The sequence below is a fragment of the Hordeum vulgare genome, chromosome 6H, assembly GCF_904849725.1.
Source record: "Hordeum vulgare subsp. vulgare chromosome 6H, MorexV3_pseudomolecules_assembly, whole genome shotgun sequence".
Taxonomy (NCBI): Eukaryota; Viridiplantae; Streptophyta; class Magnoliopsida; order Poales; family Poaceae; genus Hordeum; species Hordeum vulgare.
The window spans coordinates 508,967,726-508,987,443 of NC_058523.1; the positions used below are offsets into that span (position 1 = coordinate 508,967,726).

The window sequence follows — 19,718 nt, forward strand, 5'->3', positions numbered from 1 at the left end:
CGAAATGCTGCCGCGGCAGTAAACGGGGGGTGCCGGCAAGGGCGGCAGCAGGCGGATGAGCACAATGATAGGGGGCCGCGGTGCGTACGGCGGCGCTGCTTTGCGTTCGCGTACAGGTCGCCAAAAGCATCATCCCTGTACGCACCTGCGTGCTGTTTTCACATCTCCCGCGGAACAGGACACGGGAAAGTGAAAAGAGGAGGGAGCCCGTCCATCCGGCTCGTACGAGTACGAGTAGTACTAGTACCTCCTCATCATGTATATGTATACAAGGCATTTCCTGCCGAAAACAGGCACAATAATTCAGTCAGTCGACATGGCTTTTACCCTTCTTTTTCCTCTTGTCTTGCATAGCAGCTCCCCAAGGAAAAGCACTGTAGTGCAGTGCATGCACTGCCGTGGCAGTGCTGGGCCGGGCAAGGTGGAAAACCCCTTTCTTCACGCACAATCCATGATGGAACCACGTTCCCAGCCACGCCGCCGACCAGGAAACCCGGGGCGAGTCGAAGAGCCATCCAGCCAGGCAACAAACAACCGGGCCAGGAAACGGGAACGGAAAACCGAATGCCCAAATCTATCCACCACCACTCCAAAAATACGCTTCCCTGAAAGATTTCACCGCGAATGCGGAACTCCCATCCGAGAAGCGGAGAAGCCACGCAGAAGCGTCGTCTCCGCCGAGCACGAGCAGGGGCAGGGGAGAGAGAAGAGGAGTGCTACGTACGTACTAGTACTGGTACAGTGGGATACTTGTAGCTACAGGGGAGATTCGCGGTGGGGCGCAAGGGGCCGCACGCGCAGGACAAGCGGGGGCGTAAATGCGGTTTTGGACCGCTGCGCCGGCGTGCGCGGTGCCGTGAACCGCTCCCTCCCTCCCTCCCTCGTCCTTCCCTCCCCACGCCAAAGGCAAAACCGAGGCAGAGAGAGAGAGAGAGGGGGTAGGGTGACGACGCGGGGCAGAACAAAACAACCGCTTCCTCCTGCCACCCCGCTCTGCACCGCAGCAGCGGCGCGCCGTGCTGGAGCCGCTTTTTTGACCGCTTCCGACGGACCCACCACCCAGCAGCGCAAGCACCACACGCTAGCGGTAGCGTCCTTCCTTGGGAGGAGCCGTGGTACTACTACCATACCATACCACCACCACCACTACCACCACTGGAGGCCGCTGTACCGCTACGCCACTCCCCCACTCCTCACTGCCCCGCTACCGCTCCACGGGCTCGCATTGTGGCTCTGGTTTGAGGTCTCGGGAGGAGGAGGAGGAGGAGCGCGCGTGATCTGAGGCGGGGCGGAGGGGCGCGGGAGAGATGGCCGGAGGCGGGGGCGGGGGCGGGGGCGGGGGCCAGAAGCAGGACGACATGGCGCCGCACCCCGTCAAGGACCAGCTGCCCGGGGTCTCCTACTGCATCACCAGCCCTCCTCCGTGGCGTGAGTGCTCCGCTCCGCTCCCTTCCTCCCTCCCTTCCTCTCGTATCACCGGCGGTTTTCCGGGCGTCCGTTTCGGGGTTTCTCTTCGCGGGGCTGGGTTTTCCCGGTCGCGATGGCGACGGACGGGCTGCTTGCTTGCTTGCTGGTCATGCCGTTGCTCCCGTCGTTTTCGGGGGTGGTGGGTTTCGTGGCCTCGGTGGTTGGTGGATGGGGCTCGCAGATGCGCCTCGCTTTCGCTCGGGCTTGTTGCGCGGCGAGGAACCGCCGCCAGATCTGCCTGCCCGCCTGCCCGCCCGAGCTTTCCTCCCCGGTTTCTCACTCGGATATTCCTCCAAAATAAAAAGCGGGCTGCCTTTTCCGTTTTGTTCCCCCTGCAAGTAGTTTATTAATGCGCTTTAATGAGGTTCCGCGTTGAATATCCTCTGCATAGTTTATCTGTATCCGATAATAATAGCTGACGCTGCAAAGCTTTGACCCGTGTTGATTGATGGCTTGATGCTACTCGACATTCAACAGACAAGGAATTTGCATGATTGTCGGATGGGTGGGGTTTTTTCGATGGATTTTCTTGGTGTTGTTCCCACCTTTGATGTTCAAGTCGCGGTCTGGTTTCTCAATCTACCTTTGATTCTGGCTTCTATTCTCACGAGTTTTCGGGAATCTGGTGCTATATTTGTGATTTTGTACGGTGGTAGTACAAATGAGCCAAGGTTTCATATGAACTCACGCGTTGACTCGTTTCTGCTTTACCGCGTGCACCGGGCGTTCTTTCCGGTTACTATATAAGTATATTGTTGCCGATCTACTATCTTCTTCTATGTTTACTTGGCGTGTTCCGTGCTGTGGTTCCAGTGAATTCCTAGGCACTGACCGTGTCGGTAGGTGGTTCCAAACCGGAGGTCCGTGTCCACCCATCGTTGTCACACTCAGCTGCATTCATGCTCCAGATACTTGGCAGGGCGTTTTCATTTCCATTTTCTGCCTTCTGCGTTATCAGACATTCTTTGTTTGTTTTAGATAGATAGTAGTAGCTTGTTTCCAAGCAGCTTTGTTTAAGTTAATGCAGGGATGTACCGGCTTGCTCTGTGTACGGGCGCTTCAGTACAAATAGTACTGCCGGTAATAAGTATGATCCATTTTGTAGAAGATCGAATTCTTGTTTGGTTATGAGTCACTTGTCTGTGTCTGAGTCTGAACCGAGTCAAATAAACATGTAAAGCTGACACTGCAAATAAAGAGTCACATTATTTTGTTATATCCTAATCTTCTTTATGCATTTAATGCGCGCCCTTCCTGAACTTAGTTCTGTACGCATCAGGACCGGGGGGGGGGGGGTGTTAATGACAGTCCTTTTATGTCTTGAACTCTTGCTCATTACATGGGAGAGTTGTAAGGTTGAACTCTGCATGGAAAAATGATGAACAAGAAGTCCTTGTTCAAACTGGATGATGTGGTCATATCGGCAGTTATATTTTTGTATGCATTTCTTCAAAGTTTGATCAACAAAATATGTTTTGCTTCTTATCTTTTTGCTAGCCTGCCTTGCGAAGTATGTCTACAGAAAGCAGGAAAATTTAACTATTGAAATAGTTTATCTATACACTTCCACTATATTCTGTGTAACTTATATGACTTGGTTCTGAAATTTGATTATGAAATCTTACATAATGCAGCGGAGGCCATTCTTCTTGGCTTTCAGCATTATCTGGTCATGCTTGGAACTACTGTTATCATACCTACTGCACTTGTTCCACAGATGGGAGGGAACAATGTAAGGCTACACTAGATTACCAAGTGGTGTTGCTTTGGACTGAATCTGTTGATTGATGACTAATGGTGTTTCAACTTTGCTAGGAGGACAAGGCAGTTGTTATCCAGACATTGCTGTTTGTGGCTGGAATCAACACCCTTCTACAGAGTTTCTTTGGTACCCGATTGCCTGCGGTGATTGGTGGATCATACACCTTTGTTCTGCCTACCATTTCGATCATACTCGCAGGGCGCTACACGAACGAACCAGACCCGCACACTGTATGTTGAAAAGGCTGATAATTCTACCTGCTTCCCAGTAATCTTTTCCTAAATATAGACTAATGAATCACCTGGATTTTATTTTTGAAGAAATTCCTCAAAATCATGCGTGGAACGCAAGGTGCTTTGATCGTTGCTTCTGCACTACAGATCATAGTTGGCTTCAGTGGCCTTTGGCGCAATGTTGCAAGGTAGGAAGATGAACACCGCATAATTGTTATTTCTCAACTAAATTGCTGTTCCATATGCACTGAAGCAAGAAGTGTTCTAGCAGGAGTAGCTTTCAATCTCACGAATATACTGATTTTTGTTTCAGATATCTCAGTCCACTGTCAGCTGCTCCTTTGATAGCGTTAGTTGGCTTTGGACTGTATGAGCTGGGTTTTCCATCGGTAAGATCTGAGCATTGTGTTTCTACTCGATACTTGTTTAATCATACATACTTATGTTTGAACAACAAATATACAGGTTGCTAAATGTGTTGAGATTGGTCTGCCTGAACTAATCCTTTTGGTGATATTCGCCATGGTTCGACTCAATTCCTATGCACTCAATATTTTTAACCTTTTGTTATGCAGCATAACTTTGTGCTCCAGCTGCATTTTTATGCCCCACCCCTCACCCTTTCATTTTTTGCAGTACCTGCCGCATACCATCCACATGATGAAGTCGATCTTCGACCGTTTTGCTGTTCTCTTCACTATTCCCATAGTGTGGCTCTATGCATATCTTCTGACGGTTGGAGGAGCTTACAGGAATGTATCACCAAAGACCCAATTTCATTGCCGCACTGACCGCTCTGGACTAATTGGTGGTGCTCCCTGGTATTATTATGAATTTTTGAAGATACGCTTCTTCCATTTGTACCAACCTTGCTGTTTAGTAACACAAATGCCTCCGCTTCTTGTACTACAATGACAGGATAAGAGTGCCATATCCTTTTCAGTGGGGTGCTCCCACTTTTGATGCCGGCGAAGCATTTGCAATGATGGCTGCATCATTTGTTGCTCTTGTGGAGGTTTGGCCCCTCTCTTTGGAGTATCAAGTTTTCCACCCTCTATTTGTACTCCCTTGAGGCTGGTAATAATCAATCTCCTAACTTCTATATTTGTAGTCCACTGGTTCCTTCATTGCTGTTTCAAGATTTGCAAGCGCCACACCTCTCCCACCCTCTGTACTTAGCCGTGGTGTTGGCTGGCAGGTAGGTGTTAAATTTGCATCCGCCACATCCCAAGCTTGACTAGATCAACCTTCAACGTTGAACTCACTCGATGCGTATGTAACTCTTCTTGGTACAGGGCGTTGGTATTCTTTTGGATGGCCTGTTTGGAACTGGAAATGGATCTTCTGTATCAATGTAAGCATCATATAATTTATACTTCTACCTCTGCAAGGAATGCACCTTATTTTCATTTTGATGCAACTTCTGCCATTCGTATCAATGCGGTGCAACCTTTATGCTTCTTTGCAGTGAAAATGCTGGGTTGTTGGCCTTGACGCGTGTTGGTAGCCGAAGAGTAGTGCAGATATCAGCTGGTTTTATGATATTCTTCTCTATCCTTGGTAAGTTTGTGTCCTACGAATCTGGTATTTTGATGATTTTGTAGTCATTATAGGCACCATTTTTAAGCAGATTTTGTATATGTAATTTATTTAGTACTTAAAAATTGGAATATCTGCTAAAGCCCTCCAATTGCTGCTTATGTTTGAGGGTGCATGACTCTGTCTACGAGTGACTGCATGGGAGAGGTTGTTTAGTGTGTTGTGTCACTGTTTCGATAATACTAGTACATAGATGGGGCCTTCTATATCTTGAGTTTTCTGCTACCATCTTTTGATCTCTCAAGGCGAGGTATAACTTGAAAACTGCATGGGTTAGAACATTGGTTTGTATTCTGATCTTCTCTCCTTTGAAATTTCATGTTGACTCGCACATGATGTCTGGAAAAATATTTTTTCTGGAGTGTTGAAATTACAGTAACCCTGCATACTAGATTATTTTGGTTAAAGTTGATGGAATCTTGAAGTTCTTGTTTTTCTTAACCGTCATTTAGTGGAACCACTGGACATTGGCAGTGCTGATGTGTTTAGGGACCAATCTAGGAAAAAAGATAACTGTGCTTCTTGTCTTTACTTTTTTGAACAAAAAGGATGCGTGCTTCACTTTTCTAATGTACAATATAAGTTAACCTATTTATAGGGATAATTTATTCCTATTTTTCGGAGGATTTTTATGAATCAACAAGAAGTTGGTAGGTTGTGTGACCCTACCTGCTTTGTTGTGTTCTGTGGAAATGTCTATCTTAATTCATATGTTACTAGAAAAATATATTACTTTAGTCTTACAATGGGCATCTGTGCATTGTCCTTGGTTCCTCTCATTTATTTAGAAGTCCAAATGTGTCTGTACACCTGGATGATAGGAATGCAGTGGTAAGTCGATTCAACTGTGATTCGGTAATAAGATTGGAATATGGTCTAATAGTAGATGTTAAATAAAGTGAATGTAGAATAATACCAAATTACTGATATATTCGATTCTACAAAAAGTAGATTAAATTGCTCTTGTATCATGACTATTTCTGAATACATATATTTGCATTCTTGTGTTTTGTTGGTTGTTTATTGTGTTCAGTTTTATAGCTCATTCGTTACTTTTGCTTCTAGTGCCTGGCCTATACGGATGCACGTCTCATCCTTGTATTATGTTGTGTGGAAACCGGTTAAAAGCGAAGTCTGATGATGTGAAAACTTGTATTATGTTGTGTGGAAACCGGTTAAAAGTGAAGTCTGATGATGTGAAACTTGTATTATGTTGTGTGGAAACTGGTTAAAAGTGAAGTCTGATGATGTGCCTTTTCACTTGCGTCTTTTACTACCTTAGCACAGTAACATATATATGGAGCTGGTTGACATTTCAATTTTCAGTTAACTTATTTCTGACCTAGAACAATTGCCTGTGTCCTCCCAGGAAAATTTGGAGCTGTCTTTGCATCAATACCTGCACCCATCTTTGCAGCTCTCTACTGCGTCTTCTTTGCATACGTTGGTGGGTGGAAAGCTTCAGATTACTCATCTGCGTTTCTTTTTCTTTCAAAATTGCAACTTCTACGTATGACAGACAAATTAGAATTGTGATAGAAGCTCTGGTTTAATCTGTTGACAGGTTCTGCTGGGCTTGGCTTCCTTCAGTTCTGCAACCTGAATAGCTTCAGGACAAAGTTCATCCTTGGGTTCTCAGTGTTCATGGGCTTTTCAGTTCCACAGTACTTCAACGAGTACACCTCGGTCGCTGGATTCGGCCCTGTACACACGCGCGCAAGATGGGTATGTAACAGTGCAATCGATCACGCTTGCTTTCTATGTGAACGGATACTGACCATTTGTGTCATCGTAACTTGCACAGTTCAATGACATGGTGAACGTGCTGTTCTCGTCCAAGGCTTTCGTTGGTGGCATTGTTGCATACGTGCTGGACAACACGCTACACAGGCACGACGGCGCTGTCAGGAAAGACCGCGGATACCACTGGTGGGATAAGTTCCGGTCGTACCGGACCGACACAAGGAGCGAGGAGTTCTACTCCCTGCCGTTCAACCTCAACAAGTTCTTCCCGTCCGTTTGAGCAAAGCTGTGATTAATGCAAGACACCAAGGTTACCTGTACTATCAGTCTCTTCCCCGAGTTCTCTGAAAATGGCAAGCTGTTGGGCTGAACTTGTCTTGGTGCAGGGAAATCCTATGCCCTTAATCAGGGTCCAAACCCCTATTGGTATAATCGGAGTTTTGGTGTCTCGCTCGAACTATGTTCCTTATGTTAGGTTACCTCTGTATATTTGATACCCTATTGGGGGCAACGACTAGGAAGTTTTGCTACTCGTTTGCATATGGGAAGGGTACGTTAGTTCTTAGTTCTTACCTCTAGTAGTTTATCTCGTTCTGAAACGTGGTCACTCTATTGACTGCCATTGTGGTGCTACTACTTAGCAGTGAAGCTAGATTCTGTATGTAGGCTTTTATCAGAACAATCAAATGGTGTTCTACCGGTTATACCATGTATCAGTGGATTTGTGGTATGACTAGCAGTAATGTTGTTGGGCGGTGAAAGGAATGTCGGATTAATTAATTTTGCTACCACAACATGTTTGCAGGTATACTTAGGCTTGAAATATTTGCAAAGATATATGAAGTTCTGATTGTTTCTTCTGACATACTACAGCTCTTTTCGGAAGATATATCTTCTGGATGTATTTTCTAGGAGGGTATATATTTCTTCTTGACACTGCAAGCTGATACTGACAGAGCCTGTGGAACCCAGCCTGTGGAACCCTAGTCGCCTTCCACTTTCCCAAGTATATAATAAATAAACGAAACCTCAAATTGTGAGATCTATATTTAGTGTACTTATATTCAGTTTGTCAACGTTCGATGGGGACTGCCCGTTCTTCTATACTAAGGCTAACGTGTGCTTCGTTGAGCTGTTTTTCATTCGTGGGATTGACTCTTTCTCTAGCAGGTTATTGTGTTTGGTTGTTACCTTTTCATTTTATATCTATGATGGCTTGGATTTCAATGATATTACGGAATATTTTCTTTTGTCATTCGTTGGACTGTTATTGAAGATGATATTTGTTTCGAGAGGAAAGTGGAGTTGTTAAGTGCGTGATTGTGAGGTCTTTACACGTTTCGGCCTTGGTGTCCATTGGTGGTAGTTGTGTGAGCCCTTGGGAGCTCTTATTTTATGCTGAAACCATGGAATTGCAAGCTCTCGCTCGCTCAGCCTGACTCCCAACTCTACTCGCGCTCTTGAACATTTTTTTTTGCCTACTCCATTGCTAACCTGCCAATGTAGAAAGTGAATTATAGATAATTGTTTGTGATATTTTTGTGGATTTCAAATATTTTTTACAAATTTGAAAAATGTTTTTATTTTCCATGGACTTAAAAAATGTTCATGAAATTAAAAAAGGTAAATACTTAAAAGATGTTCATAATTTTTGAAGGCTATAAAACTTCAGTAAATATTTATGAATTAACATGCGATAAATACATTTTTAAAATAAAAAGAGAAGAAAAACAAAAAAAAGAAAGGTAAAAAACCAAAAGAAAAGTATTAAAACCTGTCAATATATAAAATATAAATAAAATAAAAGGAAGAACAAAAAAAAAAGAGAAAGGCGGGGGGAAACTATTAAAACTGATGAGAAACACACAAAAAAAAGAAAATAAAAATTCCAAGTCATACCTTTTGAGATGGGAAAAGATGGCTGGCCCATCGGCACACACCATTACACATGGAGGGCGTAGCGTCTCCCACAATCCCCGTTTTGCCGTGCCGTTCTTTGTAAATAAGTTCATTTTTTCCATAGTCGTAGGTGGCTTACAAACTTTAGTTATGTTATATATACCATACAATTGGTGTTTTTCTTTATGGCGCGGTTGTTCTTAGTTTTAACTGAAGGAAGAGTTAAGATGTGAGGAAGACATTAGATTTCCATAACATAACTAAAAGTTTAGTAATGATATCATCAATTGATATATAGTTAGCCAATAGATTTTCATAACTACATACATCCAAAACATTAGATTTTCATACATACCTAATCGGATCACTCCATTAGATTGATGAGATCATTGCCGTTAGATCTTGATGGTTATACCTAAATACATCACAACCCCTTAGAAATGACATAATTGTATGTAAATAGATAACAATAATTAAACCTTCAAGTAGATGTTTGTAGATACCAAATAAACTAATGAGAAACCATCTTAAGAAAAGAGAATCAAGCTACACTTGAAAAATAAAATACCAAAACATCAACCTACACTTGAAAACAAAAATACATCAACAAACTTACCCAAGTGCAAGCTTAAAGTAAGAACGACGTGTCAATCTAACTTTACATACTTACATACAACTAACTAGCCGTCGTATGCTAGTTCTGGTAACAATATATATGATAGCACAATATAGGCAAGTATTTCCCTCATTTTCCCTCATTAGAGAACCAAGCTTTATTAAACCAATAGAAGTAACAACCAACCCCCGCCTTCAACGACTACACACAAGATAAACAAACATTTGCACCCAATGAGGGCAAGAGGGTTGTCAATCCCCTTGTCTTGTTATTTGCAAGCAAGTAATTAGTGTGGTTGGAAGTTGCAAACTGAAAAGTAAATAAAGGCAGCGAGGAAATTGTAGGGTTTGTAAACTTATAAGTGAATAGACCCGGGGCCATAGTTTTCCCTAGTGGCATCTCTCATGAAAGTAATCATACGGTGGGTAAACAAATTACTGTTGGGCAATTGATAGAAAAACGCATAGTTATGTGATATTCACGGTAGTGATCATGTGTATATAGGCATCACGTTCATAAGAAAATAGGCCGACTACTTCCCGCACCTACTACTATTACCCCACCCACCGACCGCTATCGAGTATGCATCTAGAGTATTAAGTAAAATAGAGTAATTCTTGAAGAACATTAACATGATGTAGACAAAGAGAATTCAATTAACATTACCTAACCCCATCATTTTATCCTTACTATCAACAATACAAAGATGTATCTTGTCCCTTTTATGTCAATGGGATATAGAAATCCATCAGATAGGACCCACTACAACACACCCCTCTCACTGAAGAAAGATCAATCTACTTGGCCAAAGCAAATCACTAGATCGGAGAGATTTACGAAGCTATAATGATGATGCATAATCGGATAGACCCACAATTTAGAGAAGCCTCAAATATTTCTCATGAATAATCTGAACATAAACCCACAATTCATCGGATCCCAACAAACGCACCGCACAAACAAATTACATCGGATAGATCAAAGCAAAGAAGCGATGATCATTGTTTTGAAGATGAAGAGAGAGAGAGAGAGAGAGCCATTTAGGTACTAACTATGGTCCCGTAGGTGTGTGGTGAAGTACTCACACATCACCATGGGAGCAGAACGGATGATGTAGAGGCCCTACGTGATCGATCCCCCCTCTAGCAGGGCATCGATACAGAGCTCTAGATGGCCACACGGAAGAACACAGATTTGCAGCGGCATCAATTTTTTTTCCGGGTTGGTCCCTAGGGTTTTTGGGATATATGTGAATTAATAGGACGAGGAGGTACGTGATATGTCTCCAACGTATCTACTTTTGCAAACTCTTTTGCCCTTGTTTGGGACTCTAATTTGCATGATTTGGATGGAACTAACCCGGACTGATGCTGTTTTCAGCAGAATTGCCTTGGTGTTATTTTTGTGCAGAAATAAAATTTCTTGGATTGACCTGAAAATTTACGGAGAATGTTTTTGGAATTAATAAAAAGTACTGACGAAAGAATCTATCGGAGAGGGGCCACCTCCAAGCCACAAGCCTGCAGGGCGCAACCCCCCTAGGCCGCACCCCTGGCTTGTGGGGTCCCTGAGGCTCCACCGACCTCGTTTTCACTTCTATATATTCCTATCCAGGGAGAAAAAAATCAGGGAGAAGATTTCATCGCGTTTTACGATACGGAGCCGTTGCCACCTCCTGTTCTTCCTCGGGAGGACAGATCTCGAGTCTGATTTGGGCTCCGGAGAGGGAAAATGGACGTCGTCGTCATCAGCAACCATCCTTCATCACCAATTTCATGATGCTCTCCATCGTTCGTGAGTAATTCCATCGTAGGCTTGCTAGACGGTGATGGATTGGATGAGATCTATCATGTAATCGAGATAGTTTTGTGAGGGTTTGATCCCTAGTATCCATTATGTTCTGAGATTGATGTTGCTATAACTTTGCCATGCTTAATGCTTGTCACTAGGGCCCGAGTGCCATGATTCAAGATCTGAACCTATTATGTTTTCATGAATATGTATGTGTTCTTGATCCCATCTTGCAAGTTATAGACACCTATTACGAGTTATGATCCGCATCCCCGACGGTGACAATAATTGGGATTCTTTCCGGTGATTACCGTAATTTGAGGAGTTCATGTATTGACTAAGTGCTAATGCTTTGGTCCGGTTCTCTATTAAAAGGAAACCTTAATATCCCTTAGTTTCGATTAGGACCCCGCTGCCACGGGAGGGTAGGAAAAAAGATGTCATGCAAGTTCTTTTCCATAAGCACGCATGGCTATATATGAAATACATGCCTACATTACATTGATGAATTGGAGCAAGTTCTGCAGATATTAAGTCTTTTAGGTGTGGTTGAATTGACAACTCAGCTGCTAATACTCGAGAATATTCTTTGGCTCTCCTTGTGTAGAATCAATAAATTTGGGTTGAATACTCTACCCTCGAAAACTGTTGCGATCCCCTATACTTGTGGGTTATCAAGACCCTTTTCTGGCGTCGTTGCCGGGGAGCATAACTTTATTCTTTGCGTCACTTGGAATTTATATCTGTTGATCACAATGAAGAACCTGAAAGACGCTAAAACCAAGATCTACACTTCAAATACAAGGGCAGGTAAGGAACTGCCATCTAGCTCTGCACTTGATTTACCGTCTATTATGAGTAAATTTGCGACACCACCACCTGCTACTGAATCTGATTTGTTGCATGTAATTGATGAGGCTACTTCTGCTATGCATGATGCTTATGATGATACTTTGCTTGATACTACTATGTCACTTGGTGAATTTCTTGATGAACACATTGCTAGAGTGAATGCTGAAACTGATGATATTGCTGAATCTTATGAAACTTAACACTATGATTCACCTGCTAGACCTAGCTCTCCTAGATATGAATTGCCTAATATACCTGAGGGTTATGTTGTGGAAGGAGAAGTAGCTAGGGACTTTCTTGCTTGTAAGTATAGAGATGATCTTAAGAAATTGCTATGCAAGTGGAAGGAAAAATCTTTGAATGCTAGAATGCAATATGATCCCAAGTTTGCTACTTCACCTATCTGTGTTACTAATAAGGATTATGAATTCTCTGTCGATCCTGAGTTAATTACTTTGGTAGAATTTAATCCTTTTCATGGTTATGAATCTGAAACTGTTGTGGCACACCTTACCAAATTGAATGATATAGCCACCCTATTTACTCATGAGGAAAAGATTCGTCATTAGTATATTCTTAAGCTGTTTCCGTTCTCATTAAAGGGTGATGCTAAGATATGGTTTAATTATCTTGCTCCTGGTTGTGTGCGTAGTCCCCAAGATATGATTTACTACTTCTCTGAAAAATATTTTCCTGCCCATAAGAAACAAGCTGCCTTGCAGGAAATATTTAACTTTGTGCAAATTGAAGAGGAGAGTCTCCCACAAGCTTGGGGGAGGATTCTCCGGTTACTTAATGCTTTGCTTGATCACCCTCTCAAGAAAAATGAAATACTTGATATCTTTTATAATGGACTAACCGATGCTTCTAGGGACCACCTGGATAGTTGTGCTGGTTGTGTTTTCACGGAACAAACTGTTGGATAAGTTGAACTACTATTGAATAATACATTAGTAATGATAATGATTGGACTATTCCTGAACCACCTCCAAAACCAACTCCGAAGAAAAGAGGTATTCTATTCCTCAGTCCTGAAGATATGCAAGAGGCAAAGAAATCTATGAAAGAAAAAGGTATTAAAGCTGAAGATGTTAAGAATCTACCACCTATTGATGAAATAGTTGGTCTTGATAACCCGACATAGGTAGTAGAGGTAAATTCTCTTCGTAGATTTTATGAAGGTGATATTACTTATAATAAGTCTGCTAGCCAATGCTTGGACGAATTTGATAAATTTGTTGTTAAACAAGAAAATTTCAATGCTTATGCTAGTAGACAATTGAGATATAATGCTTACATGCTTGATCGCTTGGGTGATTATATGAGTAGAACTGTCAATGATCTTAGGCTTATTAGTAAACATGCTTCCATGGTAACTACTCAAGTAGAACATGTACTAAATGCACAAAATGATTTGCTCAATGAGATGATTAGTAAGAACAATGATCATTCTGTTAGAATTGTGACTAGAGGTGGTAGAATGACTCAAGAATCTTTGTATCCCGAGGGACATCCTAAGAGAATTGAGCAAGATTCTCAGAGAGTTAATATTGACGTACCTGGTCCTTCTAATAAAAAGAAAAAGAATGACGATAGGACTTTGCATGCTACTAGTGAACCTGTTATAGAGTCACATGAAAACCCAAATGATATCTCTATTTGTGATGTTGAAACACAATCTGGTAATGAACATGAACCTAGTGATAATATTAATGATGATGTTCATGTCGACGCTCAACCTAGTAATGACAATGATGTGGAGATTGAACCTACTGTCGATCTTGATAACCCACAACCTAAAGAGACTTTTGTTGCTAGGAAGCATGGTAGAGAAAGAGAACCATGGGTTCAGAAACCCATGCCCTTTCCTCCTAAACCATCCAAGAAAAAGGATGATGAGGATTTTGAGCGCTTTGCTGAAATGGTGAGACCTGTCTTTTTACGTATGCGCTTAACTGATATTCTGAAAATGTCTCCTTATGCTAAGTACATGAAATATATTGTTACTAATAAAAGAAAGATACCAGAAGCTGAGATCTCCACCATGCTTGCTAATTACACTTTTGAGGGTCGAATACCAAAGAAATTAGAAGATCCTGGAGTACCCACAATACCGTGCTCTATTAAAGGAAATTATGTTAAAACTGCTTTATGTGACCTCGGAGCTGGTGTCAGTGTTATGTTGTTCTCCTTATATCGTAGACTTGATTTGAATAAGTTGACACCTATTGAAATCTCTCTGCAAATGGCTAATAAATCAACTACTTTACCCATCGGTATTTGTGAGGATGTGCCTGTTGTGGTTGCAAACGTTACTATCCTAACGGACTTTGTTATTCTTGATATTCCCGAGGACGATAGTTTGTTGATCATCCTTTGTAGACCCTTTCTGAATACTGCATGGGCTGTTATTGATTACAACAAAGGCAATGTCACTTTTCATGTTAATGGTAATGAGCACACGATACACTTCCCGAAGAAACAATCTCAGGTTCATAGCATCAACTCCATTGAAAAAATTCCAATGTTCATTATTGGAGACTTTGAATTCCCTCTTCCTACAGTCAAGAAGAAATATGATATACTTATTGTTGGGGACATGCATATCCCCATTGAGGTAACCTAGTGTTATTCGAAAGTTGTCCGGTTCCATGTCATTCGAAAAAAGTTTGTCAATAAGACTTGATCAACCTTATTGATGGATTATTTTTGACCGGCATGAGATGGGTGAATTTAGAAAGCACAACCTTCTGTACCCAACCTTTATTTTCTGTTCCTTCATTTCAATTTAGTAAAAATGCTATTATTTCTCTGTTTTCCATTTTATTCATGTAATAGAAAAATAACCTGAAAATAAAAGTTCCCAGAACGCCCTGAAAATTTAGTATGCTTTTTTCTGGAATATTTAAGAATTTTTGGCACTAGGAATACATGAGGGGACTGCACCAGTGGGCCAAAGGCCTGCAGGGCACGACCACCCCCCTGGGCGCGCCCCTGGCTTGTGGGTCCCACATGGAGCCCCTTCACTTATCCCAGTATCCATCCACTCCTTCCTCAAGAAAAAATCCCACCATTGCTCAAACCAGTGTTTTAGCTCATCTTGCTGCCATTTTCGATCTCCTTGCTCAAAGATCCATTTGCAAAACTATTTTAGGGGATTGTTCATTGGTATGTGACTCCTCCAATGGTCTAATTAGTTTTTGTTCTAGTGCTTTATATATTGCAAAATCTTGCTGCTGTGGTGACCATGTTCTTGAGCTTGAATGTCAAATTTGTAGGGTCCCAAGTAGTTTTGATGCATGATATAGCTTCTAGGGACTTGTGGGAGTAGTTGCTATAAGCTTTGATTGAGTTTTGTTCATTTTTATGTGGAGTCACTTAAAATTTCAGATTTATTTTTCAGAGAAAGAAAAGGTGAGGAGATTGTTGAGAGGCTCTTCAAGCTAGGGTTCTAAAGAAAATGAAAATGAGAAGCCTAGATACAATATTCCTCGCACAACGGAAGTTTGACCATGTGAATGGCCAAGTGAGGAATTCTTAAGGGCGGCCAGAATTTATGAAGATTTCTACTATCTAGCAGAAAATGCAGGCATCACCGATTTCCTCAACGATAAGTGTGACGAGTATCTCCTACTTACTAATACTTTCGTGCAAATTTTTCACTTTTATCCTAGGAAGAATCCTCCCATGGTAGAATTTCATTTATATGATGTGCCCAAGGAAATGTCACTTCACGATTTTTGCAATGTTTGCAAAATACCTTTTGAGGACAGCATCAGTGAACCACGTCCTAGAGACATGGAGGATTTTATTGCCGCAATCACAGTAGGGGAAGAGAGAGGGGTGCCAAAGGCAATAGCGGCCAGCATACACTTGTTGGTAATATGCCCTAAAGGCAATGATAAATAGTTATTATTATATTTCCTGTTTAAAGATAATCGTTTATTATCCATGTTATAATTGTATTGAATGAAAACAGAGATAAATGTGTGGATACATAGACACAACAATGTCTCTAGCAAGCTTCTAGTTAGCTAGCCAATTGAGCAAGGATAGTCAAGGTTTTTTGGCTATGTGCAAAGTGTTGTTGCTTGATAACTGGATCACATCATTAGGAGAATCGTGTGATGGACTAGACCCAAACTATGAACGTAGCATATTGATCGTGTCGTTTTATTGCTATAGTTTTCTGCGTGACAAGTATTTGTTCCTATGACCATGAGATCATATAACTCACTGGCGCCGGAGGAATGCCTTGTGTGTATCAAACGTCACAACGTAACTGGGTGACTATAAAGGTGCTCTACAGGTATCTCCGAAGGTGTCCGTTGAGTTAGTATGGATCAAGACTCGGATTTGTCACTCGTGTGATGGAGTGGTATCTCGGGGCTCACTTGGTAATACAACATCGCACACAAGCCTTGCAAGCAATGTGACTAAGTGTAAGTCATGGGATATTGTATTACGGAAGGAGTAAAGAGACTTCCCGGTAACGAGATTGAAATAGGTATGCGGATACCGACGATCGAATCTTGGGCAAGTAACATACCGAAGGACAAAGGGAATGACATACGGGATTGCTTGAATCCTTGACACTGAGGTTCAACCGATAAGTTATTCGGAGGATATGTAGGATCCAATATGGGCATCCAGGTCCCGCTATTGGATATTGACCGAGGAGTACCTCGGGGCATGTCTACATAGTTCTCGAACCCGCAGGGTCTGCACACTTAAGGTTCGGCGATGTTTTAGTATAGTTGAGTTATATGTGTGGTTACCGAATGTTGTTCGGAGACCCGGATAAGATCACAGATGTCACGAGGGTTTCCAGAATGGTCCGTAGATGAAGATTGATATATAGGATGACCTCATTTGGTTACCGGAAAGTTTTCGGGCATTACCGGGAATGTACCGAGAGTGACGAATGGGTTCCGGATGTTCATCGGGAGGGGGCCAACCCACCCGGGGAAGCCCATAGGCCCTAGGGGTGGCGCACCAGCCCTTAGTGGGCTGGTGGGACATCCCAAAAGGGCCCTATGCACCAAGGATAGAAAATCAAAGAGAAAAGAAAGGGGAGGTGGGAAGGAAGGGAAGGACTCCACCTTCCAATCCTAGTTGGACTAGGATTGGAGGTGGACTCCTCCACCTCCTAGCCGGCGCACCATAGGGGGCCTTGGCCCTCAAGGCAAGACTCCCCTCCCCTCCTCCTATATATAGTGGAGTTTTAGGGATGATTTGAGACAACTTTTGCCACGGCAGCCCGACCACAAACACCATGAATTTTCCTCTAGATCGTATTTCTGCGGAGCTCGGTCGGAGCCCTGCAGGAGTAGATCCTTCACCACCACCGGAGCACCGTCACGCTGCCGGAGAACTCATATACTTCTCCGTATTGCTTGCTGGATCAAGAAGGCCGAGAGCATCGTCGAGCTGTACGTGTGCTGAACGCGGAGGTGCCGTCCGTTCGGCACTAGATCGGAGCGGATCGTGGGACGAATCGCGGGACGGTTCGCGGGGCTGATCAAGGGACGTGAGGACGTTCCACTACATCAACCGCGTTTCTTAATGCTTCCTGCTATGCGATCTACAAGGGTACGTAGATCCAAATCTCCTCTCGTAGATGGACATCACCGTGATGTTCGATTTGCTACCCTCCTTAGTCTTTTCTCGATTCAGCGGTATTGTTGGATTGAAGCGGCCCGGACCGACATTATTCGTACACTTATGAAAGACTGGTTTCATCGCTCGACATGCAACCTCGTTGCATAAATATGACTGGCGGGTGTCAGTTTCTTCAACTTTAGTTGAATTGGTTTTGATCGAGGCGATCCTTGGAGATATTAAATAGCAATTTGCACATCTCCGTTGTGGTTTTTGCGTAAGTAAGATGCGATCTACTAGATACCCATAGCAGCCACGTAAAACTTGCAAGATCAATTAGAGGACGTCTAACTTGTTTTTGCAGGGTATGCTTGTGATATGATATGGCCAATGACGTGATGTGATATATTGGATGTATGAGATGATCATGTTGTAATAGTTAATATCAACTTGCACGTCGATGGTACGACAACCGACAGGAGCCATAGGGTTGTCTTTAAACTAACGTTTGTGCTTGCAGATGCATTTACTATATTGCTAGGACGTAGCTTTAGTAGTAATAGCATGAGTAGCACGACAACCCCGATGGCGACACGTTGATGGAGATCATGATGATGGAGATCATGGTGTGGCGCCGGTGACAAGAAGATCGTGCCGGTGCTTTGGTGATGGAGATCAAGAAGCACATGATGATGGCCATATCATGTCACTTATGAAATTGCATGTGATGTTAATCCTTTCATGCACCTTATTTTGCTTAGAACGACGGTAGCATTATGAGGTGATCTCTCACTAAAATTTCAAGACGAAATTGTGTTCTCCCCGACTGTGCACCGTTGCTACAGTTCATCGTTTTGAGACACCACGTGATGATCGGGTGTGATAGACTCAACGTTCACATACAACGGGTCCAAAACAGTTGCACACGCGGAACACTCGGGTTAAGCTTGATGAGCCTAGCATGTGCAGACATGGCCTCGGAACACATGAGACTGAAAGGTCGAGCATGAATCATATAGTTGATATGATCAACATTGGGATGCTTACCACTGAAACTATCCTCAACTCACGTGATGATCGGACTTGAGCTAGTGGAATTGGATCATGTACCACTCAAATGACTACAGAGATGTACTTTTTGAGTGGGAGTTTAGCAAGTAATTTGATTAGTTAAACTCTAATTATATTGAACATAGTCTAAAGTCCACTTTGAAAATATTTGTGTTGTAGATCAATGGCTCACGCGACAGTCACCCTGAATTTTAATACGTTCCTAGAGAAAGCTAAGTTGAAAGATGATGGAAGAAACTTTGTAGACTGGGCTCGTAATCTTAAGTTGCTCCTGCAAGCTGGGAAGAAGGATTATGTCCTTAATGCCACGCTAGGAGATGAACCACCCGCCGCGGCTGATCAAGATGCTAAGAACGCTTGGTTAGCACGCAAGGAGGACTACTCAGTAGTTCAATGTGTAGTCTTGTATGGCTTAGAGCCGGGACTTCAACGTTTCTTTGAGCGTCATGGAGCATATGAGATGTTCCAGGAGTTAAAGTTTATCTTTCATAAAAACGCCTGGATCGAGAGGTATGAGACCTCCGATAAATTCTATGCTTACAAGATGGAGGAGAATTTGTCTGTCAATGAACATGTCCTCAAGATGTCTGGGTACTCAAACCGTCTAGCTGAGCTGGGGATTGAACTCCTGCAAGAGGCTATCACTGACATAATTCTTCAATCACTGCCACCAAGCTATAAGAGCTTTGTGTTGAACTATAACATGCAAGGGATGAACAAGTCACCCGGCGAGTTATTCGCGATGCTGAAAGTCGCAGAGTCGGAACTCCGTAAAGAGCATCAAGTGTTGATGGTAAATAAGACCACTAGTTTCAAGAGAAATAGCAAAGGAAAGAAGTGTAATTCAAAGAAGAGCGGCAAGCCTGTTGCCAATCCGACAAGGAAACCCAAAGCTGTACCTATGCCTGAAACGGAGTGCTATTATTGCAAGGGTATGGGTCACTGGAAGCGCAACTGCCCCAAGTATCTCGCTGATAAGAAGGCGGCCAAGGAAAAATTAGGTATATTCGATATACATGTTATTGATGTGTACTTAACCAGCTCTCGTAGTAGTGCCTGGGTATTCGATACCGGTTCTATTGCT

At 42.8% G+C, this 19,718-nt stretch overlaps 1 protein-coding gene across 1 annotated transcript; it reads left to right on the top strand.

Moving 5' to 3' along the window:
• The first annotated feature begins 945 nt into the window (after positions 1-945).
• On the top strand, positions 946-7,565 carry LOC123402522 (nucleobase-ascorbate transporter 6-like). Its single transcript, XM_045096442.1, has 14 exons — positions 946-1,428; positions 3,102-3,199; positions 3,283-3,459; positions 3,550-3,650; positions 3,776-3,851; positions 3,928-3,987; positions 4,099-4,283; positions 4,381-4,477; positions 4,574-4,660; positions 4,758-4,816; positions 4,931-5,022; positions 6,431-6,508; positions 6,626-6,786; positions 6,866-7,565. The coding sequence occupies exons 1-14, from the start codon at positions 1,308-1,310 to the stop codon at positions 7,082-7,084; spliced, it is 1,611 nt and encodes a 536-aa protein (XP_044952377.1). The 5' UTR covers positions 946-1,307; the 3' UTR covers positions 7,085-7,565.
• Positions 7,566-19,718: the final 12,153 nt, after the last annotated feature.

Coding starts and splice junctions, on each gene's coding strand:
- LOC123402522 (XM_045096442.1), top strand. CDS start 1,308: ATGGCCGGAGGCGGGGGCGGGGGCGGGGGCGGGGGCCAGAAGCAGGAC. Junction 3,200..3,282: donor CACAGATGGGAGGGAACAAT/GTAAGGCTACAC, acceptor CAACTTTGCTAG/GAGGACAAGGCAGTTGTTAT. Junction 6,509..6,625: donor CGTCTTCTTTGCATACGTTG/GTGGGTGGAAAG, acceptor ATCTGTTGACAG/GTTCTGCTGGGCTTGGCTTC.